The following is a 25,168-nucleotide window of genomic DNA, read 5'->3' as shown; positions in this document are numbered from 1 at the left end:
CAGGTTCAAAAATGAGCAGCAAAAATGGAGTTAGTGGGGTAAGTATCTTAGCAAAAAAACTAAGTATTTGAATCCCTACTTTGACCTTTCTTTAATTCTAGCTTTTCCGTGTGTGTATCCAGAGCACTGTGGACCTTGCAACAAATGAGCTGGGTGGAATAAACAAGTTGCATTTTTTGCAAGGTGGGTGTAGGTATTCTCAAACAATATTCATTTCGATTAAAACACATTTGTTATTGACCTTTGGCTGATGAAGTGACTCGGTTAAAAGAACCTGGGTCCTCAGAACTGGGAGGCAGATGTGCCAACCAGTCGCCCCACCATGCCACCAATGAGTCAATGAAATGTCCAATAAGCATTTTTAAAATATCAACTGCAAATGTATTGATCCAAACTTTAAATCCGACCGAACTGTACTCAGGCAGTGATTCTTTTGCTGACCACTTGAGGGAGCCTGCGTACCACAAGTGGTACTCGGACAACACTTGGAAAATCACTGTTTTCAAGACCGAAATAGTTATGCTGTTATATTTTCTATAGCCCTTGTCCTCATTTGGGTCACGTGTGACATGGAGCCTATCCCAACCGACTTGGGGCGGGGTACACCCTGGATTGGTCACCAACCAATCATAGGGCACATAGACAAAAACTGTTCCCTCCTATGGTCAATTTCCAGTCTTCGATTAACCTAACATGCATGGAGTCATTGTCATTGTCATTGAGTGTAATATATTTGACCTGGGAGATGCATTGCAACTGACAGAAAGTGCACACAAGCATTCTTCTATTACCATTAATACTACCTCAGATCCATTAATGTGACATTACAAATTACTATCTTACTTTAAAATACATGTGGCAATACTAAAAAAAAAAAAAAAAAAAAAGGCTGGTCCTGAAATCACATTAATGTGAGCTCACATGCGATTGAATGAGTGAGGGAGGCAACCGTTGTGATGATAAACCAGGCAAGCGTGAGTGACTACATGTGGCAGTACACCACTCTTTATCCGTCGCAGCCCTGCAGAGATGAACCTTGCTGCTGGCCAATGTGCTCCATCTGTCTGCGGCCCTGCGAGGAGTATACTGTATTAGTGTTTCACCGTGCTCACTCTCTGCCCCATGCTGCACTGCTCGGTCCACGCCAACGCCGGCTCCGCTGGTGTGAGCTATATTTACAAACAGCTGCTGTGGCAATGGCTACAGTATTGTGAGAGGGAGACATAATAATATTTAGCCTGATCTGTGATTTGTTTATAAGAGAGATACTGAGATGCAAATAGCATTTCCAGTAATAACTACTTGACAATATGCACAATTAAAGGACCCACTGAACCAGCGTTAGGTAATACATTTTAATATGGTTCTTCATAGAAATTTCTGTGTAAATAAACATCTGATGCAGGCATAAATAGGCTTAGCGATGCAAGATAGACATAACAGCACCTCTTCAAACATGAATAATTAACGAGAGAGAAAAAAAACAAACAAACGTTCACAATCAATTGCAAAGAAGCCCACAATGCACAGGGTTACTCAATAATTGTACTGTTCACGACTCCAATATCAGTCATACAAAGTCAATAAATGGATATACTGTACGCACAAGCAAAGCAAATTTAGTCTACTCCTTCTTCTTCACCCGTTCCCTTTTTTCTCCGTTAAGGAATAGTTTTGCTTTCTCGAAGTTTGCACGAAAAACTCAATTTTCTCCCTCAACTCCAACAAAATTCCTTCTATGACCATCACAAACATTTGACTTGCAGTTTGTTCACAAGGGGAAGACCAGGAAGCCGGAGAAGGTGGAGTATTTCCAGCCTCCCATCAGGTTGCCCCTCTCCAGTCGCAGGTAGGCCTTGTCCCCCTTCTCCATGATCACCAAACCAGCATTTGTGGCCGCTTCTCTGGTAACGTCCTGGTCCCCGGCGAAAGCCGAAATCATCGGCCAGCCGTTCACCATCAAGCTGACCTGGAAAAATTCTGATACGCTTTTGCATCCTGAACCTCAACAATGACATCCAGTAAACGTACCTGAATGGTCTGTCGGTTGTAGGCTTTCACAACATGGAAGTTGAAGCTGTAAACGCCTCGCCTTGGTGCAAGGAAGACGCTGCTCTCTTGATCAAAATGACTGCCCACGTTCACCAAGATCTGAATTGACAGCATGAAAGGATGGAGGATGGAGGCAGGAAGGGTCAAATGCCAAAATAAAAACAGCCTAGTGTAAACAGGTTACAAAACATTTATATGAATTCAGTGACTCACTTTTTCTTCCTCAATTATTTCCCAAAATATCATTGTCAATAACCACCTCACCCTGAAAAAAAAATCTTATGTAATACTAGAACTGATTAATCCCTTCATCAATGTATTGATTGTATATAGAAACACATCGCGTAAAAGAAAATTATTCACGCTGTGGTCAAAGCGATAATGGGGATCTTTTGGCTGTGACACTAATGACAAAAGAAAGCGGTAAAACTATGATATTGAACGCAGTTATTAATTAAACACAGTTTGTTTTCAATTATTCCGATTCCTTTTTGATTCAAATTACCGGGACAACTAAAAATGGCGAACTCATCCAATAGGATCCAGGATATGAATCATTTTTTAAAATGACAATCACGAATATTTTGAATGAATATTTGGATCACAACAGCCTTTTGTGTTATTTCCAGCTGCAGAAGATATCAAAATCACAATTAAAACAAAAACTTTGGCACAAAATGTTGTCATGGGTATGAATCATTTTTGACTTAAAATATTTTAGAATTGTAAATGTACCAAAAACTCATTTTTGTCTGCAAAATTGGAATTTAAGGACTTTTGGGAATTTACAGAAACTTTCCATGGTGGCAAAAAATATTAAATGTTCCCAATCATAATATTCAAGAGTAAAAAAAAATAAACCTTTTGGGGAATTGGGTGTGTTTACAACTGACTCCATTCGCCGCCAATCAAAACAGCTCCTCTCATTCCCTTGCAATGTGGCGCAATGGCAGTCTTGACAGAGACCCCTCTGACTGGAATATTGTCGTTACGCACGGCCGATACGGCAACAGACAATTAATGAGCCGGTTATCACTGCTGGTGACTTAAATATGTCTACAGACATCTATTTGTCTGCTTGTGCCCAGATCAAATTCACCAAAATCGCTTTAGACCAGCTCGACCTTGCACCAGGATTTAGACGTGGTCTGAGCGGGCGTAATTTTAGACCGACTTTCTGCCACCAAATTGTCAGTGCGCCGGGCACATCTCCGCAAGGACACGCCCTTGCCGCGCCTCCCAGTTTGGTGCAGGCCGGTCTGCCAAACTGGCAAACATGCGCAGCGGGGCTTGCGCTTGCACGAAAATCAGAATCTGCCGGCATTTGTGCCCCGCCGCAGATGCGTTGTCTATGGAAATAGAGCCCTTTATCTTATTAAATACACTTGCATGCAAACTAATACAGGATACAAATATATCCATTTTCTAATCTATGCATCTTAACCATTGGGGGTCCTAGATGAGCTGGAGCCCATCTCAACTGACTTTGGGCGAGAGGTGGGGCTGCACGTTGAACTGATCGCCAGCTAATCACAGGGCACATATAGACCACCAACCATTCCCGCTCATCTAAGGACAATTTAGAGTCTTCAGTTAACCTAACACGCACGAGGAGAGCACGCAAACTCCACACGAGAAGGGGAGAGCTCAAATTCCAACCCCCGACCGGCTGTGCTTACCACTCCCCTGCCATGCAGCCTTACATTATACATAAATTAAAGAGAGAGAAAAAAAAAAAAAAAAGCACACCCCCTCTAGTCTTACATTAAGTAGCGTGCTGTGTTCACAGTGCTGAGGAACACACATTTTGTGTGCACACTTACATTATCAAAGTAGATGATCATTGTGCGATTGCTCATGTCCGTAGGTTCGTGGTTGGTCTGGCGGCTGGCGGAAAAAGCGACTCGGCCGCTCCCCGAGCGAACAGACATGCCCAGGGCGTTCCCAGCAGGTTCAGATGAGGGTGTGGAGTCACATACTACCAAACATTTGCCCTCAAGAATGATGGGCTCTGTGTCATTCTGCCCGTTGGACCACGGTGGCCCCCACAATAGTAGCACAGCCAACAGCATGGTAAGATCGCAGGTACGCATGACTGATTCTTGTATGTTTAGTCAATTATAGTTGATTCTCCTATAGTTACAAAAATGGTGTACCCGTCAGTGGTATGAGTTGTTCATTCCTCGTGTTATTTAAAGCTTCTTGTGTGCCAGTCCAAGTCCCAAATCGCTCTGTTGTGGTGTCAGAAGGCCTCAGCAGAACAATGACAAATCGACCTCTGGTCCCCTCAAGTTGACTTCCTCAGCAAAAAAAAAAACAAAAAAAATGACAACGCAGTTGAAATGTATCTGGGGATGGGAAAAAGTTGGACAAGATGAGGAAAGTCTTGCTAGAGCACAGGACGGAGGTGAAAGATGCATAGATTTGATAACACTAGCAGAAGGATGCAATACCGAGATGGTGGTGGCGGGGGGGGTTAGAGGAACAACTCCACTGAGTGACCATCTGTCTTCTACACATAGCTCCTTCCCACCTAACGCCGCTCAACATGCAGCATTTCCTCACATGGCCCACACACGCATTCTCACTCGCGCACTCATTTCACACCGCAAAGCTAAACGTGGACCGCGCAAGCGCTGTAGTTCAACTAGTTGATCGTGAGAAGGGTTTCGAAAGATCAGAAGGTGCTCTCAAGCGCAAAACAGATCAATGCTCTGCTTTTCAGAGCTGAAAATGATGAAAAACAAGAAATGATTTGTTCTTAAGTGTTATTTAACGTGAGTGTTTTAAGATTATGAAGAGTAAAAAATAAAAATAAAATGGGTATCACCTGTAGCCCTTTGCAAAATCTTGTATGGCGCACTTCAAGGTCTGGGCAAATGTTTGTTCCTTCTCCTTGTTCCTCACATAATTCCACACAACAGTCAGTCAGATCTGAGCCAAGACAGATATGTGATCATCTCTCTCTTTTTGTTCTCCCTCTCATATCTCGCTCTGCCCCCCCACCCATCCGCCCCCCCCCCCCCCCCCCCACACACACACATACACACACTTTACCTCCGCCTCTCTCATTCTCGATGCTACATCCACCCACCACCGCAGTGAAATTTCAAAAATATCAAAGTAATTGAGCGTCTGAGCTGTTTCAAGGGGAGAACTTGAGTGGCCCAGTGAATCGAATGTAAAGCTTGCTCGCAAATCAGCTGGTACGAATAGAACTTTTTAGTCAAACTAATATTACTAATACTGCGATGTCAAAAGACGGTGAACTCTCCGAAGTTAAACACCCCGAACGTTGTCAAGCTTTCTTCTGCAAGGCACCTGGAGGTCAAAACGTCATCATACATGATAATACAGAAGACATTGCCAAATCTTATGAGACTTCAGCTCAGTGAGCACCTATAGTATTAACAAGTGTTTAGTTTTCTTCTATCGTTTTTTGTTTGTTTGTTTTACTTCATTTTAGTTTTTTTAAATTATACAGTGACAGTCAATAACATGTTTTTTTTAATTTTTTTATCCTTGTGTAATTCAAGGTTTTATGACAACAACAGATTGAGCATCGAATTACTTAATTCACTTACCAGTACATTTGTAATGACATTACAACAAAAGTCTGGCAGGTTTTTTTTGGCTGTCCCATTGTATTTTAATTATGTTTAACAGTTTCGAGTATTTACCTCATTTTCTATATCGTTATCTGCCTATATAATAATTACATTGAATGCAACGTTTTTCCAGTTTCTGCAACCCAATTCTGACAAATATGACTTGAAGAGATGAGGTTATAAATATGGGTTATGGGTTATGATCTGGTCACCACAGTTTGACTATAGCCTGTCCATCAGCATCGTAACCTAGCTCTGTCCCTTCCCTCGGGCATCTCAAACTTTTACAATAGAAATATGGCTGTTGAGCTCCGATTTATAAAGTCCAAAGCCCAAGGACACTGGTTCTGAGAAGGTGGTCCAGAAAGTGTGGACATGAGTTAGATGGCTCGACGGTCCCACTTCAGAGAAGGTGATGGTGCCCGCGCTGTAGTCCACAGCAACTGCAACTCGTTTGCCAGTCATTTTGTATGTAAGACGTGTTTTCTTGCGGTCATGCCAAGCGGCCAGTTTCCGGTCGTGTTGCTGCGTCAAACTCCATGAAAACTGTTTTAAAAAAATAATAATAATAAATAAAATAAAAACATTTGGTTGAAAACCACAGTGGCAGAAAAAATGTGGAAATGATTAAAATGTACAAAACAGTGACATTGATCTTGGCTGTGCTGGGACCTCAGTTTCCGCTGTACATATTGTTGCTTTATTAGTCAGACCAACTCACCATGTTGTTGCCAAAGGAATTGCCCTCCTTCCTCTTCCGTCCAATACTCCTATAGCAGACGGCGATATCCCAGAATCCTTCAGCTTCAAACTCCCAATAATGAGTCCCAGCCGAGAAACTCTGAACTGTAAGGACCTGTGGCCAGTGGTCGAAGCGTTCTGGGTGAGCTGCGCAGGTAAGACGTGTTTTAACCCTTGCGACTAATCGCAGGTCATCGGAGATGCTCAGAAGAGGATGAGATGTGTTGGTGTCCAGAGTCAGAGGACAGGTCACTGTGGTCATAAGAGGAAGAAAAACACATTTTGGTGGCTAACACCGTTACTGTATATCCTCAACCAAAATCAAACCCATCACCAACCGATGTATTGCTTTTCTCTCTTTTCACACAATGTTAACAACAATGTTGACTCACATAGCTCTCTCTTGAGTTCACCGAGGCAGCAGAGGGTGGCGGTGATAAACTCTCGATACTTGCCCTCTATTTCCTCCAAAATGTGCTTCCTGTCCAAACTGACAGGTTCGGGCGTGAAAAGGGGACTGCTCAGGTCATCGAGTAACCTACAAAGCAAGAACACACACATCTCACTGGACATAAGGCACCTTCGCTATATTATTTACCTTATCTACAGTGCTGCTCTGAATGTTACCACTCTGTACAGTTTTACCTTCAAATAATTTCAGAAGCAGTGCAGCCAAGAGAAACATAAATTAATACAATCACATAGAACAAATATTAGAATTTAGCTGGTAAATGTAGGTCAGTGCTTCTGATAGTAAGAAAGGCTGAATGTTAGATTGCTATCAAAACACAGCATTGGTATCTTTGTAAAGGCACATTTTGGTTGGTTTTATGTTGGATCGCATTTGGAAAAGAGTGCAGGAGTACCTAATGCAGCGGCTGGTGCTAGTACAGTATACGAAGAAAAGAAGAATCACAACCTTGACGCTGTCGACTTACTTTGTGTCATCAGACTGAAAGGCCTGCAGAAAGTGGAATACACAATCAAGTCAATGCAGTGAGTATTACTGTGGTCAAGCGCTACATTTGCAGGAATAACAACATTAAAGAGATATTTTGTGTCATACCACTGTGAATATTTGACTTGCTGGAACTAGCAATACAGTGCCATCAACCAAAACCTTACTCATGGGTAAAGTTCCACCATTGTGACAAATGAATCATTGTCACTTGTTACAATGATTACAGATTAATTCCAATCCCGAGTGGTTTAGTTTACCCAGATGAGCAGGAAGGGGTCAGTCTCTGCGAGCAGCGAGGTCAAGTAGTGCTGGATGTTCATCATCTGGTTTATGTCCTCCCTCACATTGGAACAGTCTTCATGCACGCGCTCAATGATTTGCTGTCTGTCCTTCTTCGTGATCTCCATTAGCCCCACGACCAGTTTCTCCACTTGGACCTGCAGGTCTGAGCCCAGGCGCGCCACTTGGGTATTTTCTTCCATCAGGCAGTCCTAGTTAAGACCTTGTTTATTACCTTGACACAATGATTCGAGATGAGCAATTCAAACATAACTAGAAATTGCATGCCAACCCTAAGAGATGCTGCTGCTAAGCTTAAATGCCATGGAAGGCTATTCCATGGAGACTATAATGCGGATTAATGAATGCATGCAAACAAGAATGCTCCATCAGCTGTGACTGAGCAGTATGAGGATAACTTCCGAGCAATCTGGTTCGATATGTTTTTGTGTTTTTTTTCTCAAAATTTCAGTATTTCGTTTAAGTTTTTGTACTCCTAATGTGTAATCTTCAATTACCTTTATATGCTGATCATCGATGGTTTCCTTCCTGTGTATCAATTATCACAGTTTTTTTCACACGATTGTTCTCATTGTTATCAAACTTCTGTGGTCATATGATTTTGTGATTTACTGTTGCAAATCCCACCACAAATTGTTTGCTTTTAATCTATCCTTTTTTTGTCAATGGCATGCTGCAACTCGGGCAGAAAAGATACATTTCTGCTGTGTCGTCATTACTCACTCCGATGGTGGAATTGATGTCGGCATACTGTTTGAGGATTTGCTCTCCATTGTTTACTTTCTCCTCTGACTTCCCGAGCAGCGTCTGGAGAATCACCTAAGAAAGCATACGTTTTTGAGCAACATTACTTCCAGAGCAAACAATAAATATCGAAACACTAACCTTTAGATCCTCTTCCACCTGTCTCAGCCCCTTGACTTTATGTTGCACGTGGCTTCCCTCCATCAGACAGTCACAGCACACGTATACCCTCTCATCGGCGCAGTAATAGCGCAGTAGCTCTGTGTGTGCGGGGCACCTTCGCCGAGACAAGTCGCCCAGCGGATTCACCAACAAATGGTTGCTAAATGCAGGTCTTTCCATGTGGTGCCGGAGGTGTTCTGCACACAGGGACACTTCGCACCTTAGGCACGTTTTGACAGCCAAGTGCACCAGCCCTTCGTCCGCCTCTGGGGAGCAGCAGTCACACAGCACTTCGCCGTGCTCCTCCGCACACTGGGGGCATGTGAAATGACCTTTGCCCTCACCACGGGCGCCCCAGGCCTCGCGAATGCAGGTAGGGCAGAAGTTGTGACCGCAGGGGAGGGGGTGGGATTGGCTGAAGTTGTCTCTGCAGACGGAGCATGTGAGCTCTTCCGTCACTGACGCCATTACGAGGCGATGTTGTGAAGTGCCTAAGGTGTACTAACAACACAGAGAGACACAGTACGTCAATAATAGTAGTATTATAGACTCTTAAATGTACTTAAGTAGAAGAGTAAAATTAATTTTTTTACTGTGAGTTATATACAATAACTTGGCACAAAGACAACAAACATCGCTGCACACCAAATAACTTCCCTCGTTTATGAATTTGCTTGTACCTGTACAGACGAGAAAAAACTTTATGTGTCACATGTTTTTGTTTAAGAACTGGCTTGCGAACATTTGGAACTTGGGTGGTATATTTTTCATTGTTTTGGGCTGGCTTGAACCTAACCTGGGGTGGGTTTACAGGGGGGCCGCCACTGGGTTGTCCCCATTATTTTCCGCCTTATAAGTACCCAAGATTTCAATCAAAATCTCAGCCATGGTTGGCTTTACAAAGTCGTCAGAAAAAAAAGAAATACTCAAGTAAAATACAGCTACTAAATCTAAAATCTACTTAAGTACAGTATTACACATAATACAATATTTGTACTTAATTTGCACATTAATAAACCCAAATTGAGTTGCCTTTTCAATGAAACCGTGAACTAATCCTAATCCTCCAAGTACAATGATGAAAATTACTTTGCGAAAGCTCTGCTCTTGAAAACAAAAATCGGTGCAGTATAGGAAGAAATGGCATCATTGGCATGCATTCCAGAAAGCAAGGGTTAACACACTGACTGGCAGAGTCTTAAACGGTTGACTGCAATGGAGGGATCAGGAGATCATCCTTGACAGCTTGTTAACCTAATTGACTGTCAGCTGGTGCATGTGCAACCGCAAACTCATGCGTTTCTACATGAAGTCACAGTAGGTTATTAAATGTGGATATACAGTATGTGGGAAAATATCACAAAGGAAACATTAAAGGGCTCACCTGTAAGTGCGTAGGTGTTTGCAGTCAGTGGCCATCGATCTGCGAGAAGGGCTAACTAACCATGCTGACTGGCGGTTAATCCCAACAGATTCACCTCCTAGCTCCTTTAGTGTCTGATTTAACCACTGCACTGGGTTCAGTGCAGTCACGTGATCGTGAGATGGGAAGAGGCTCACAAACAGTCAAGCAAGCATCATGTTGTCCTGTTGTACCGTCATGCAAAATATAAACTCACAAAATCTTAGGGCTACTTGGCTGTCATCAGCCGGTTGCAACAGTGATACAGAGAGACTGGATGAGTCACAGAAATGCATACAATGACAAAAAAAAAAAAAAAAAAAAACGTGAATTTTTCCATTCAGCTCTTGTTGGAGAACAGCATCCATACAGCCGTCCATTTTCCGTACCGCATATTCTCACTAAGGTCGTGGGCATGCTGGCGCTTATCTCAGCTGTCTCTGGGCGAGAGACGGCGTACACCCGCCATTTATTGAACTGGTCACCAGCCAATCGCAGGGCCCATATAGACAAACAATCATTCACACTCACATTCACACCTATGGGCAAATTAGAGTCTTCAATTAACCTACCATGCATGTTTTTGGGATTTGGGAGGAAACCGGAGTACCCGGAGAACACCCACGCAGACACGGGGAGAACATACAAACTCCACACAGGTGAGGCCGGATTCGAACCCGCGTCCTCAGAACTGTGAGGCAGATTTGCTAACCAGTCGTCACGCCGTGTCGAACAGCATGATGCGCTGAAAGGTTGGAAAAAGTTTAGAGAAGGCAAATTAAGTTCACCTGTGTGTGTTATACAACCCCAATTCCAATGAAGTTGGGACGTTGTGTTAAACAAAGAAAAACAGAATACAATGAATTCTATTTAATTGAATACACTACAAAGACAGGATATTTAATGTTCAAACTGATAAACTTTATTGTTTTTAGCAAATAATCATTAACTTAGAATTTTATGCCTGCAACACGTTCCAAAAAAGCTGGGACAGGGTCATGTTTACCACTGTGTTACATCACCTTTTCTTTTAACAACATTCAATAAACGTTTGGGAACTGAGGACACTAAATGTTGAAGCTTTGTAGGTGGAATTCTTTCTCATTCTTGCTTGATGTACAGCTTCAGCTGTTCAACAGTCTGGGGTCTCCATTGTCGTATTTTACGCTTCATAATGCGCCACACATTTTCGATGGGAGACAGGTCTGGACTGCAGGCAGGCCAGTCTAGTACCCGCACTCTTTTATTACAAAGCCACGCTGTTGTAACACGTGCAGAATGTGGTTTGGCATTGTCTTGGAGGGGCTTCCATGAAAAAGACGTTGCTTGGATGGCAGCATATGTTTCTCCAAAACCTGTAAGTACCTTTCAGCATTAATGGTGCCTTCACAGATGTGTAGGTTACCCATGCCATTGGCACTAACACAGCCCCATACCATCACAGATACTGGCTTTTGAAGTTTGCGTCCATAACAGTCCAGATGGTTCTTTTCCTCTTTGGCCCGGAGGACACGACGGCCACAATTTCCAAAAACAATTTGAAATGTGGACTCGTCGGACCACAGAACACTTTTCCACTGAGTCCATCTTAGATGAGCTCGGCCAAATATAAAATGTTTCTGTGAGTGAGTAGTGTAGTTGGAGATGTTTGCAGGCTCTCATCAAACGTACTGTACATCAGTTAAATACACTCATTTGATACTTTATTTGTTTATTCCCCCCCTCCCCCCCCCCCACAATACAATGAGATCCAGTATAAGAGCTGTATCAAAGATAACAATTGAGAGGTATGAATTGTAATTGTGGTCATAGTTTATCATAAGTCACTGATGGTGTAGTGTAGTCAGGCTCACCTGACACACAGTCCTCCAAAATATTGACTACAGTTCTAGTATTGTTGATCTCATGTCACATGCTTCTAATATTTGTTTTTGAGTGACATCTAGTGGATTTTTAGGTGTAAGACACCACTGCGGCACGTCTGTCACGGCACAAAAAAAAACATTTACAGTAGCCACACAACATGTTAAAACAAAACTAGACGACTGAGCAATTTATACAAACAGTACAACACAAGAGAGAAAACAAATAAGTAAATAGTTTTTTTTAATAGACAATGTAAATGCAATTTAAAAACAAGAAAGAAGAAAAACTAGCTCGGCAACTAAGAACAATTTGGTGTTGGGATTATAGTGTTAGATTTATATAATCTATAATATTATTACACACTCACATTTTTCTTTGACTTTATTATTTGACATAGCACACTTGTTTATGACTTATAAATAGTTGGGATGTGTTTACAAACACATAATAGGCGAATCTAAACAATGTAAATCTTACTATTATGAGCGAGACAGTTAGGAAAACAAAGAAATACATTGTTATAGCCTTCCTATTCGTACTGCGCGTTCACGTAGACCTTTATGTGATGATTTGGGATTTAATCGCAGTCCAAATCTTTTTTTTTTAGGACTTACCCGGACTGAGGGGTCCATTGGAGGTGTGCGCGTGCAGGGTGAGTGCGCGTGTCCCGCGTGAGACGCACTCTGAGAGCCGATAAGGGGGTAACCGTGGTCACTGTCTCCCAGAGGACCGTCATTAATTATAACGGACAGACCGGACAGACGGCGCCGCAGAGAAGGCAGTCGGGCCCTGAGACGTTCAAAGACACACAAAAAAAATAAAAAAATAAAAAATCCTTTATCGAGTCGATCAGCACCGGAGCACACTGGGAAATAATTCTGTATTTGTCAGTAGATGAAGAAAAAGCGATTAGCAAGGGAGATAAATAATTAAGGTGGGGATGGGGGGGGGGGGGGGGGGGGGGGGGGTGTTGAACGCGTCTATCCTACTGCGCATCCCTGGTGGTGAATAGGGAAATAGCGCGCCAGTGTCCCGGCCGAGAGAAGGCGTCGCGTCGATCATCGAAGCTCCGGAGCCTCTCCTCCTTCTTCTTCTTTTTTTTTTTTTTTTTTTTTTTTTTTCCCTTCGTGTTAGTCTGCGATCAAAAATCATCGTTTCGAACACGGTAAGTTCTTTTTGGATCGTTACAAAGAAGCTGTGTCGCCTATTGTGGCCTATAGGGGGGTTGGGATCAACATCCGGGACACCCCCCCCCACCCACTCATAATATTTTATGAATCATAACTTGTTATGATGTGGGGGCGCGCGCGGCGTGCAACAGGTGCTCGTACAGTAGCGGGAGCGCGCATCTCGCTGCCATACATATTTGTATGCGTGTTTACATGGCAGCTGTCGTGTAGTCGTCGTGGGCTTGGCGAGACGGCACGAACAAAATGCTGACATAATCGACGGATCACATTGTCTTTTTTTTTTTTTTTTTTATACCGAATACGGATTGCGGAAGAAACGCGTTTCTGTTTGACTTGCACAACCGTTTGTTGTCGCCTAGTGCGATCATATAATCTGCCTCCGAGGACTTGAGTCGTTTTGGACCAAAAAAAAATAATAAAAATAAATGCACAGTTTGCCATTCGTCAAAGTTGCCTCAATGACGCTATTTGTGAACAATTTCACCTCTCTCCACGTGTTAAAAATGTCGGCGTGAGGTTGAAAAGGGAGCATTGTGCGCGGCCTCACTGGCATCATGTGTCAGCGGAGGCGATGCTCCCTCAACGCCATTGTTGCAAATTCCTTGTTTACCAGATTGCGCCTGGGCAAGTGGTTAACCTGTGCGAAAACTAGCACTGGAATTCCAAGGCTCAGCTTGTTTGTGTGCATCCATTTTAAACACACGTTGGTTTTGTTTGTTGGCCGTCTGGATCATCCGGGATGAGAACCGACTAAAGAGAGGGTGCGGAGTCTTAGCTCGCCATCTGAATGCCAAGTAGTAAATGAACAAGTAAGCTGTGTGTGTGTGTGTGTGTATAGGTATGTGTTCTTCTGTGTGGCTGCGAGAGTAGGAAGTGATTCTCGGCTGAATGAAACAATACAATCGCACCGAGCTGGATGGATGACCTTCCTTGTGACTACTGGTCCAGATAGGGGGAAGAAGGAAGCCATGCTTTATTTGTTGCCCCCCCCCCTATTTATTTACTTATTTCTTCTATTTTGAAGAGGAGCCAAACCTTTTCTGTGCACAAAATAGTTTCCCTCTTCTATTAATTAACAACGTGTTCATACTGAGAAGGGAGGGGGCGGAAAAATCACTACATGTTGCAAGCGCAAGCTAGCGTTAGCCAGCGCTACCTAGCGTTAGCCAGCCCCAGCTAGCGTCAGCCAGCGCCACCTAGCGTCAGCCAGCGCCACCTAGCGTTGGCTACTTTTATGCTATCAGACAATATATATACCATAGGTAGGTAGGTATAGATAGATACAAACAGAGTGGCAGTACCTCAGTCTGTAAGGACTTCACTTGGGAGTCAGAGGACACGGTTCAAGTCCCACTATGGACAAGAAAAGGGCAACTAGTTGTTGGAGAGATGCTAGCTTTGCTAATGTTGTGAAACGACTAACCAAAACAAAACAAAAAATGCTAAATTAGCTCACGATAACAACATTTCAGTAAATGGAAGCCAGTGGTTGTTAGTCTGGCACAAGATACAATGTATTTGCCACAAATCATTCTTTGAGCTGATAACATCTAACAATTCTCTTAAATAAGTGGAATGGAATATCTTGCTTCTCCAAATCTGTTGCGTCATCGTCATTAATGCTCCTCCATTGCTCTGCTATTGTTGGTGTTTCCACCTTATACTGTAATTCCCCAAGATCTCAACCAATCATGATCTCAACCAGGCTTGACATTACTTCTCTCTTTATTTATATATTTGTTAAAATTGCATCATCATCTGTGGAGGTTGAAAAAAAAGTAAGAAACCTATTTCAACCAAGTAGTAGAAAGTGCAAATAGTATGAATATTGAAATAATGATCTTGTCTCAATTGACTCAAAAATTACTCAGTATGAAATGTGGGCTGGTTTAATTGAACACAACTGATATACTCACAGGAAGCCGTGTGTTATTCTGTTGCGAGAATGACAACAGGTGGACACAGGTTTATTGTACCTTCTGCCATGGAAGAGCATTTCATTCTTCTGCTTCTCACGATACATCACTGACACAGATGAGCAAAGATATCATTGTACTCAACAAATAATACTTTTCAGACAAATTCAATTACATTGGATCATTTCCAACAGCACCCCTGATCTCTCACGACACACTAGTTTTCCTCGCCACCCTGTTTGGGAATTACATTAGGCTACTTTCTTCAGAGTCCACGGGGGGAGAGTAAATTTGAGTGTTGGTCAACGCACCCCTATGTCGGTCTAGTCCTGCAGAAACATTTCCATCAGAAACGGAAACAAACCTCAGCAGCTTATGAGTTTGTGCCTGTTAGATAATTATGCACAGTAAAAACTAGATTGTATGTGTATGTGAAAGGAAACAGGCTGAGATGCTGGTGACACGAGATGTCTAAATTTTCCTGTAAAGTCACCTCAAACGTTTGTACTGGACATATTTTGAGGGGCCTGTTTACCACTCCAACAGCATACATCTGAAAAGCATTTAAATATTCGCTAATCATCAACTTAACAATATCTCGCTCCATATTGGATAGTTTCAGTCTTGTGTTGCTGTCTACGCTGCCCCATTTACACTGCTGAGTTTTGTCCCCATATGGTTTGAACTGACCTCGTCGTCAGCCATGTATCCATCATTTTTGTTGACCGGCCGCACAGATTGTTTTGAGTATAGCAAAAAGGTAAAATTTACTGTACAACTGCGTATTCACTACAGCAGTGGTTCTCAAACTTCCTACATCGATTACCACATCAAAAAATACTTGGCTCTCCAAGTACCACCAATGATCAATATTAAAATACAGTAGGGGAGAAGACCCACGTGTTCTTCAAGAAAGAAGCAGACGTTTTACTTTTATTCCTAAAAAGTATATTTAATTATATATACAAATTGCCCACACCGGGATCAATGAAGTTGTCGGAATCTAACATTTTACACCATTTAGTACTTTTAAATATAGGAAGATAAAACTGTACAAATATAAAGATTAAATTCAAATGTTGGAAAACAAACAGTTCGGAAAAATAAATGCAAATGTGTTGAACGTAAAAGTTTAATACAACGGAACTGTATTTAACAAAGTACTGCACTGGGTTTAAAAAAAGTTTAGGCCAGTGTAAAATTATGCACATTTAATGTTTGAACATTTAATTCAGTGATTATTTCGTGTACCACTACAGGGAACCCGTGTACCACTCGTGGTACTTGTACCACACTTTGAGAACCACTGCACTACAGGATGCCAAACAGGTTGTAAAAAAAAAAAAAACGTGTACATTGAGTCGATCCATACTCTAGTCACATTTTAGAATGAGTTTGAGAAGCACTTAAAAAAAATATTATTCATTTCCAGTTGTCACAGTCCATTAAATTGTATAAACACTGTATATACAGTATAACAGTCGTAGGCCATACATTGGTACCTGGGCCTTCAGTGGGGCTTTTTTGACTTAATCCACCTCTGAATACCACCACTACATCACAATTATAGCCCATCAGTACTATACAACAACGCCATATACAGCAACAGCATGTAGAGTAACTGTGCCACATACTGTACATCATCTGGAGCAGTTTAGAATCAATATTTGTATTATAACAGGACAAAGTCACAAAACAATAGGATAAAATGCATCATACTCATCAGAGATACTAATTATTAAATCTATTAATGTTTGCAGATCACTACAGACGTGTTTTGCTAGGCGTACTTGGACTTACTCTGACCAACCAATCGGACGGAAAGATGCTGAAGTTATCGTGGGCCAGCTAGCTATCGTTGTGAGGAGCTTTTTACATCTGATTAGTGAAAGAAACGGTCTCATTGCTAATATAGTCTACCTTACTATACATCGGCCAGTACACCTCATTATGATACGTAACTTGTGAGGATAAGTGATATAGAACATTGATTTTTAAAGGAATGCGAGAATCTCTTTCTGAACATTCTAAACTCCTGTCTCAATAGCAGTCTTGTCTTGAGCAGAAAAATTCTGCAAACAGGCCAAAGCAGAGATGGAGAGCGTGGTATCTCAATTTCCCAAAGATAATTCAGACCTACTCACCCGCACCTCTGCTTGTTTCAGCATACTAATGCACTCTATTTTTCCTCAAGACTGGATGAATCAATTGGGTGAAAGCAGAATCAATACAAACAATCCCACACAATAGACAGGAGTGTTACCGATAAATGTATCGACTATTTGAGTATTATGCCTGTCCTTCATATACAGTAGATTGTGGCGTTTTGAACTAAAGCTACAAACAGATTGTATTGAGTTAAATTTGCATTTCATACTGTTTTCTTCCTGGAAGGAGAAAAAAGGCATGCTTCAGTTGTTGTGGATAGTTTAAGTTGTAGTCTTGCCGCAGTGATTAGTTACGTTGACAGCTTGTAAAACTAAAGCATCTTCACTCTTTGCTCAGTGCTATACTCAAAAGACACAGACCACCCAGAAGAGCCTCAAACACATGGAGGAAAATGTAACAAGTACAGTCAAATATACTAAATTTGAAAACCTTTTAAAGTAGGGGTTTACGTAAGCTTCAAATGGTAATGTCAGGTTATGGTGGTGTTGTAACTGGAATCCTGTAAAGTTTTATGGCCGCCTTTGAGCTTTGTTGCTGGGTACTGAAGCACAAGCCTGCACAGGGCCATGACGAAATGCATGCATAATGTGTGTGTGTGTTTCTGCCCACAACTGTCCTGGGGGTATTTTTAATTATGTGTCCCGATATTGTAGCTTCAGCAGTAACATAAGTATGTTATATTCAATTCTGTTACTCATTGCTTCTTGCATGCAAAGTGCTTTTTGCATATACAGTAGATTTAGAGTGTTTATGTAGGCATGTGTCTTCACATCTGTCTCTTGATTGTTTTTGGGCATAGTTAGCTTCATGTTGGTCTGTGAGTCATTTATCTGCCGGGATGTTGTTGTTTTCTTCGCCAGCCACCTCATTTTCTTTGCCTGTCTGCTCGTCCCTGAACTATAACATTACTGTAACTACTGTTTAGGGTAGTGTAATAGAACATTAGACATCATGTTAGTCGTGTGTGCTTGCGTTTGCTAATAGCTATGCAAACGCAGATTGGTATCCATTAATTACATTCAACTCTTTTATTTTCCCCAGGTGACCATTTGGTAGGGAAGTAATTCAACCCAGATTCTCCCTTGTGCTCGTCATCTCTCTTTACTCAAAGCACCCAGCTGGATCACATTGTCCACTAACCTCCCAAGGCCTTCCAGACGGAGTCTCTATGTTTAGAGGATCCAGAATCCTCACTCTCCTCAAACCAGTCCCTCCACCAGCCCCTGAAATATCACCACTCCTCCCAAACTCTTGACTACCGTACCGTCTTCTCCAAATCTACATCTCACCTGCCCTTGGATTCTTGGTTTGCAATCCCAAGTCTTCTGCAGGTGTCCTCCTACACCCTTGTAGGGGCGCACCCATGGCCTCTCCCAAATTGGGCCTGTCAGCCACTACCACCTCCTCGTCTTCATCATCTTCTTCATCCATGTGTCCTCCACATCCTGGAAGCCCCAGCCGGGTGCCCGAGGGTCCTCCAAGTCCTGTTACTCCAACACCTAGTCCAGGAGTGGCATCCACCTCAGCTGCTCCCACTCGGGCCCAGTTGAGTCTGACTGTGATATTAGAGGAGCTGCGGGTGCTTCAGCAAAGGCAGATTAACCAGATGCAAATAACTGAGGAGATTTGCAGACAGGTACTACGTCTGGGTGGGGCATCTTACGCTATAGATATGCCTTCCCAGCATCTTCTCCCACCCCTACCTCAACTCTGTCTGGAAGACAAAAGGGCGAGCAGCCCAACTACCCAAACGACCGCAACCCAGCCTTCCACATCCGTCGCTCCTCTTCTGGCATGCTTTTCAACCTTACTTCCCTCTCAGGTGGCCAACAAACCTTCAAAATCAAGCAATGCCTTGTCTCAAATCCTGCAAACATGCAAGCCCCAGATGGAAGGCGCAGGCGGGAATGCAGGGCCAAATAGTTACGTGAGAGTGAGCACACACTCTTCAGGCCATTCCTCATCTTCAACTGCTGCCATGACTTCCTCCACTTATCCACTTGCTTTATCCTTGGCTCTACCTAACCACTATTTTAATGAGAAATCTCCAAATGATATCTCAATGAGTGAGCACTGTGGCAAGTCCTATTTAAATGCGGCCCTGTCGTCAGTATCCCCAAATGCACAATATGCTTTGCAATCTCTCTCTGGAGGGGTAAACCCTTCATCTACCTCTTCCTCCAGCAGTACTAGCCGGCTCCAGCATGCCTGCCGTTTTTGTGGAAAGATCTTCAATGGGGACTCAGCCCTGCAGATACATCTGCGTTCACATACCGGGGAGCGGCCCTATCAGTGTCCTGTGTGTCTCAGTCGCTTCACCACCAGGGGCAACCTCAAAGTGCATTTCTTACGCCACCGTGAGCAAAACCCAGAGCTTTCGCTTTCACTCCTTCCACCATCTTTGTTTGGAGTGGCTTTGCGCGCACCTGGGTCCACAGATATGGGTCAAACTAGTGGCAGTGGTTGTAACACTAGTGCTTTGAAGATGTCAGAAAAGAAGCCAAAAGGCAGAACTGAGAATGAAGTCTATGGAAATGATTTGGAGCTCAACGATACCAATAGTGGGTTCCCTCTTGGGGCATCAGGGGGTTCCACCCCTTGTACACTACCACTGCCTCCAAGTGTAGATCTGGCCTTGATTTCACATTCCTTGCTTCAACTTAATAGGGCAGCAGCTGTAGCTGCTGCAGTCTCCATTGCCTCTGGCTCGTCTTACTCATCCCCCTCCACCTCCTCAGCCCCCTCTTCTTCACTAGCGACCTCCTTACTTTCAAATCCAACGTTATCTTCATCGTCTGCAATCACAGGATTGCTGAAGGGTACAAAAAACTCAAATCACGCTGATGAAAACAGCCCCCCTCAAGCTCCCATACTTTCTCCTGCAGCTTACTCCCAGTTAGCCGACCTGCCTAAGCTTCTTTTCCCATCTGGCTCCTCCAGCTCTCCCTCAAGTGTCACACATTCAACACTGCATCCAGCTTTGGGGATGCTCTGCAAGCCGTTACCCTCAAATACAGGTTCCCACCGACCAGCTTCTTCCAGCTTTTCACACATCACTTTCCCTTTCTCTCCCTTTCATAAACCTGCTACAACTATACCGTCCTCAATAGCTATCTCTACACCTACATCTGAAACCTCCAAGCTGCAAAGGCTCGTGGAGAAGCTGGAAAAGACACCTTCTCAGTCAACCTCTTCATGGACTTCCACCTCCACAATGGAGGTGCAATCAAGCAATACCACAGCCTCTCCTGCAAGTTCAGTTAATGGTAATTTCATAAACACCAGCACTTCTACCACATATATGATGGCAGCTCCACCCTCCTCTACTCCTGTCTCCACATCTGTTTCAAAGTTCACCTGTCAGATGGTTGCTGCCCTTGGTATGGGTGTCAATAATGCAAGTGCCATTGCAGGGGGGTTGCTACCAGCACTGAGCATTACAGGTACAGCCAATAACTTGGCAACCAATCAATGTGGTGTGTGTCTTCGCGTTCTGAGTTGCCCCAGAGCACTGCGCTTACACCAAGCCACGCATCTTGGAGAACGCCCTTTCCCGTGCAAGTTGTGTGGAAGATCCTTCTCAACCAAAGGCAGCCTTCGATCACATCTGGCAACACATCATGCTCGGCCGCCCAACGCTCGTGTCCACAACTCTTGCCCGCTGTGCCAACGTAAATTCACCAATGCTCTTGTACTTCAACACCATATTCGTATGCACCTTGGTGGTCAACTGCCCCCTGTAGGCATTGACAATTCTACCTGTGAGATGGTATCGGAATCTAATGCTAAATCTTTGTCACAATCTGAATCCAGCTCTAGTGAACAAAACACTGCCCCTGGTAAAACACCTCAACCCAGCAACTTAAAGAGCCTGTCCCCGAATTCACAACATCAAAATGTAGAAACTGACTCATGTCCTATTTCTGACAGTAAACCTGTTGAATACACTGCAACTACTACCAAATCTGGCTCCTCTAGCCCAGACATCAACCCCCCCAATGATCTTAGTCCCGATCCCTTCATGAATAACATAACGCAAGCTCCACCATCAACCACTGATGACTCGCCTTTTCTTTGTGCAAGTGCGCCCCTGCCATTCACCCAGCAAACTGAATTTGAAGAATTTTCCATTGTTGACAGTGATGACCAAATTGAGCAACCTGCCAGGAATCAGTTCTCCAAACCAACCTCACCTGTTAGTCAAACCAGTGCATTGCATAATGTTATGGCCATGGACTGTGAGGAAACTTCTTCTTTAGCCGATCCATCCATTGTCCCCAGATCAAACCACCAGGATCTACAAAGCACACCTGCAAATTGTGCCCCCTTTGATTATAGCTGTTCAAGTACAATTTCTTCTTCAACACAGAATCAAAATGTTACTACGGCTGCAGACACTCCAGCCCTGGAGTCAGGCTCAGTCTCCTCCAGGGTCCAAACACCTGAACCCACACAAGAGGACAGAGATCAGTTTTGTACTCCAACAATCCCAACACAAGCAAAAGTTCCTGAGGAATACCCCAAAATGATGTCAGCCTCAGAAAGTGCAGACAGTAGTCAAGGAAGTGATGCGCATAGGGCTTCCACTTTCACAAGGCAGGGAGGCCAGAACTTTAATTTTGACTCATATGAGAAAGATGACCACATAGAGAATATGAATAAGATTATTGGATCTACTCCAAGTGAACCACCGGAGATTTCTGTTCCTCTCAGCCTAGCCCCAACTCTCCCATCTCCAATAGCTCGACCCGAGAAGAAGACCTATTGCTGTGCTGAATGTGGAAAAGCGTATGCTAGTCGCAGCGGACTAAAGGTAAGAAAATGCTTTTGAACATCAATAACTACGAATGACCCAATAAACCGGTAGGGGTGCTGATCACCCCCCAAAAGTGTGAAATATGTACTAAATGTAAGGATTGCATGTAAATTGCATTTATATGCAAATAGATATAGAGCACACACTCAGCAAAAATATATGTACTGTTTTTTATTTTTTGCAGATATATATTTTACAACTTTGTTATAACAGTAATATCATTATAATTTATTATGATGGCATATATTGGCTGGCACGCAATGCAGGATGTACCCCACCTCTTGCCCACAGTCTCACCCTTATAATTACAAGCTGTAAAGAACATGGATAGCTAGAAAATGCTATATTATTCTAACAGTTGTAATATCTCATAGGGAGGCATGCAGAGTGCATTTGATAACCCCCTTAAGATAGCAAAAACGATTCCATGCTGGATCAATGGTTAAGAATCGCATCTGATATCCTTATTGATTATTGTAATTCAGATTGATTAGGGGTGTTTCTAGCCCTGTTTTTTTGGGGTGCTGCAGCACCCCAAAAATGAATCCCAGCACCCCTAAACCTCTGATCCTAGAATTGCCCCTTTATGACCACAAATAAACAGCCACTGATCTATTTCAGTGAGTATGAAATCCTAATAAGTGCTAGATTAAAGTAATCATTATATTATTTTGTCATATTTCTAATGTCTATATGTGTATACAATATACATATATATCTATTCTTGTTTACTTTTGCTCTTTGAGTGAGGCTGATGCCGTTGTTTTATTTTGTCATGCACAGGGGCATATGAAGCACCACGGTGTAGTAACCAAAGCGACCCGCCCTTTAGCCCGCAGTAGTCGTTCGTGCGCTGACCAACCTCAGTCAACTACATCAAAAGGTTCCTTGACTATTCCGGCGCCCACAAGTGCAGCAGGTTTTTGGAACCAATACCAAGCCTTCCTCAACACCAGTCCTGGGTCAACTGATGATTCTGCTCCTGCCAGCCAAGAAATAAATGAGTATGCAAAATCTCCTTTGCAATCTGATCTGGATAAGACTGTTCCCAATGAAGTGGGAGATGAATTCAGTTCAGGGTCATAACTTGACTCGGTTTGAATGGCTGAATACCGCATCCTTACTGCATTTCATGTAGCCTGTCAGTTTGATAGTCACAGTAATGATATGTTTGTACGTGAACTTGTGAGTCAATGAGTTTTGGTCTTATTGCAAAAACAGACATACTGTATATCACACAAATGAAAATATTCAAGTAAATCTGTTGTTAGTAATTGCTGTGACGGGACTGTTGTTGACTAACTAAGCATATAAATGTTGTACGTCAGATCTGGTTTTGTTTTCCGCTGGACACTGAAAGGTAATGTCTACCTCAGGTATGGTATTCAAATCTGACCTATTACCAAGAGGCTCAAGCAAAAGAGACTTCCTTCAGAAATAATTTCACTTCGCAATAACAAACCAGACCAACAGTATGCATTTCTGTCTGGAGTATTGTGTCATTTGGTCCCTATGTTCTGATTCATATCCAGTACAATAATGCATTGTGAAGTAACCAGAAGCACAGCTGCAGTGTTTGTGAATCTACTGAGGACAAGAACAATATGAATGTTGTTTGGTGCAAAAGTAACCTGTGGCATAAGCCACTAAAACTATATAAAGTTCATGTTTGATGTGATCTGGACATTCATTATCTCTGTATTAAAAAAATTAGATGGGAAGAAAAAGATGAAGACGAATCATCTTTATTTGAATGATTTCACATTTTAACATGCATGCATCTTGATTATATTTGTCCACATTTCACCCATCACAGTATAGAAAACAGTTATCATCATCACACACTGGAGCAGGGTGAGAGGATTAGGGTTTTCGGCCTTGCTCATCACCGTCCCCATGGTGGCGGGCACTGCTCTTAACCACTTGGCCACAGATGCCACAAATGCTTTTCACTTGTATTTTGGGGTATTTTACAAAAAAAATTTTTTTAAATGGTGAACTAACTGCATAATCTATGCATTCGTAAACTACTATTGAAAGTAATTACAGTCGCGCTCACCGTAATTGGCACGCCTTAATTTTTTTGTATAACCTGTATAATAGCTTCAGAAATAAATAGAAATGTACCAAACCATCAGGATATTTTAATTGGAGGTCCAAAGTAATTTAACAAAACAATTTTTTTTTTCAACTTAAGACACTGTAATTTCAAGAAACAAATGTGCAGCAATATTGGGACCCCGCCTTAATATTTCGCTGCACACCCTTTGGCAGCGATGACAGCCTCCAAAAATTTTTTGTACCCATCTATAGGTTTTTTTTTTTTTTTTTTTTTTGCACTTCTCAGTTGGTATTTTCTCCCACTCTTCCTTTGCAATTTCTTCAAGCTCTTGAACATTTGCTGGGTTCGCCACAAACCAAGTTGCCTTCCACTGTGTAAAACATTTCGCTCTAAAATCTCTTGATAATTTTCTTATTTCATGATACCTGTGCTCAGAGATGGGGGGGACTGACTCAAGTCCACTCGAGTCAAAAATGACTTGAGTCAAGTTGCCAGTTTTATGACTTGCGACTTGCTTGCCGGCGGCACGGTGGCCGACTGGTTAGAGCGTCAGCCTCACAGTTCTGAGGTGCGGGGTTCAATCCCCGTCCCCGCCTGTGTGGAGTTTGCATGTTCTCCCCGTGCCTGCGTGGGTTTTCTCCGGGCACTCCGGTTTCCTCCCACATCCCAAAAACATGCATTAATTGGAGACTCTAAATTGCCCGTAGGCATGACTGTGAGTGCGAATGGTTGTTAGTTTCTATGTGCCCTGCGATTGGCTGGCAACCAGTTCAGGGTGTACCCCGCCTCCTGCCCGATGACAGCTGGGATAGGCTCCAGCACGCCCGCGACCCTAGTGAGGAGAAGCGGCTCAGAAAATGGATGGATGGATGGACTTGCTTGCCAAATACTTCAGAAAGACTGTTCCACTATTAAGTACAGTACAAATTGTTAGTAGCTAGGTGTGAATCCGTTGTGTCTTGTGCCGTTCTAAAAATCACAATCGCGTGATACCATTTCTAAGCTTCTGGTATTTGAAAAATTGTCCGTCTAATAATCAGAATTTTTTTCTGTTGTTATGATTAGATAATTTAACAGATACAGAGCTAGATATGTCCATGTGCTCATGCGGGATCCGTTGTCAGTTCAGTCTTGATTATCTTTCAGTGTGTAGCTTGCAGCAAAGCTGTGTCCAGTGAT

General features: G+C 42.8%; 3 protein-coding genes across 4 annotated transcripts; 1 reads left to right on the top strand and 2 right to left on the bottom strand.

Moving 5' to 3' along the window:
* Nucleotides 1–1,336: 1,336 nt before the first annotated feature.
* cbln12 (cerebellin 12) lies at nt 1,337–5,040 on the bottom strand. Its single transcript, XM_061798391.1, has 4 exons — nt 4,883–5,040; nt 3,876–4,400; nt 2,032–2,151; nt 1,337–1,969 (listed from the first exon to the last, which is right to left on the bottom strand). The coding sequence occupies exons 2-4, from the start codon at nt 4,143–4,145 to the stop codon at nt 1,772–1,774; spliced, it is 588 nt and encodes a 195-aa protein (XP_061654375.1). The 5' UTR covers nt 4,146–4,400; nt 4,883–5,040; the 3' UTR covers nt 1,337–1,771.
* Nucleotides 5,041–5,104: 64 nt separating this feature from the next.
* On the bottom strand, nt 5,105–10,270 carry trim110 (tripartite motif containing 110). Its single transcript, XM_061798389.1, has 8 exons — nt 9,953–10,270; nt 8,548–9,069; nt 8,386–8,481; nt 7,620–7,853; nt 7,340–7,362; nt 6,794–6,939; nt 6,382–6,653; nt 5,105–6,206 (listed from the first exon to the last, which is right to left on the bottom strand). Exons 2-8 carry the CDS (start codon nt 9,034–9,036, stop codon nt 5,937–5,939), a joined length of 1,530 nt encoding a protein of 509 aa, XP_061654373.1. The 5' UTR covers nt 9,037–9,069; nt 9,953–10,270; the 3' UTR covers nt 5,105–5,936.
* Nucleotides 10,271–12,853: 2,583 nt separating this feature from the next.
* On the top strand, nt 12,854–23,656 carry sall2 (spalt-like transcription factor 2). 2 transcript variants are annotated; one of them, XM_061798386.1, is made up of 3 exons: nt 12,854–13,001; nt 18,153–21,924; nt 22,711–23,656. In XM_061798386.1, the coding sequence occupies exons 2-3, from the start codon at nt 18,475–18,477 to the stop codon at nt 23,011–23,013; spliced, it is 3,753 nt and encodes a 1,250-aa protein (XP_061654370.1). In that variant the 5' UTR covers nt 12,854–13,001; nt 18,153–18,474; the 3' UTR covers nt 23,014–23,656. The 2 variants fall into 2 exon arrangements, with proteins under 2 accessions (XP_061654370.1, XP_061654371.1); XM_061798387.1 differs by lacking the exon at nt 12,854–13,001 and adding an exon at nt 13,124–13,835.
* The last annotated feature ends 1,512 nt before the right edge of the window (nt 23,657–25,168 follow it).

The sequence above is a fragment of the Phyllopteryx taeniolatus genome, chromosome 14, assembly GCF_024500385.1.
Source record: "Phyllopteryx taeniolatus isolate TA_2022b chromosome 14, UOR_Ptae_1.2, whole genome shotgun sequence".
NCBI classification, from domain to species: Eukaryota; Metazoa; Chordata; class Actinopteri; order Syngnathiformes; family Syngnathidae; genus Phyllopteryx; species Phyllopteryx taeniolatus.
This window is presented reverse-complemented; position numbering and strand designations above follow the sequence as displayed.

Bases quoted from the DNA above. Each gene is read 5' to 3' on its own strand.
- cbln12 (XM_061798391.1), bottom strand. From the start codon at position 4,145: ATGCGTACCTGCGATCTTACCATGCTGTTGGCTGTGCTACTATTGTGG. The intron at 2,152-3,875 runs GTAAGTGTGCAC...CTGTCAATTCAG, and splicing joins TGATCATCTACTTTGATAAT to ATCTTGGTGAACGTGGGCAG. The intron at 1,970-2,031 runs GTACGTTTACTG...GAATTTTTCCAG, and splicing joins ACAACCGACAGACCATTCAG to GTCAGCTTGATGGTGAACGG.
- trim110 (XM_061798389.1), bottom strand. From the start codon at position 9,036: ATGGCGTCAGTGACGGAAGAGCTCACATGCTCCGTCTGCAGAGACAAC. The intron at 8,482-8,547 runs GTTAGTGTTTCG...ATGCTTTCTTAG, and splicing joins AGGTGGAAGAGGATCTAAAG to GTGATTCTCCAGACGCTGCT. The intron at 7,854-8,385 runs GTGAGTAATGAC...GGTCTTAACTAG, and splicing joins ACATCAATTCCACCATCGGA to GACTGCCTGATGGAAGAAAA.
- sall2 (XM_061798386.1), top strand. From the start codon at position 18,475: ATGGCCTCTCCCAAATTGGGCCTGTCAGCCACTACCACCTCCTCGTCT. The intron at 21,925-22,710 runs GTAAGAAAATGC...TGTCATGCACAG, and splicing joins CTAGTCGCAGCGGACTAAAG to GGGCATATGAAGCACCACGG.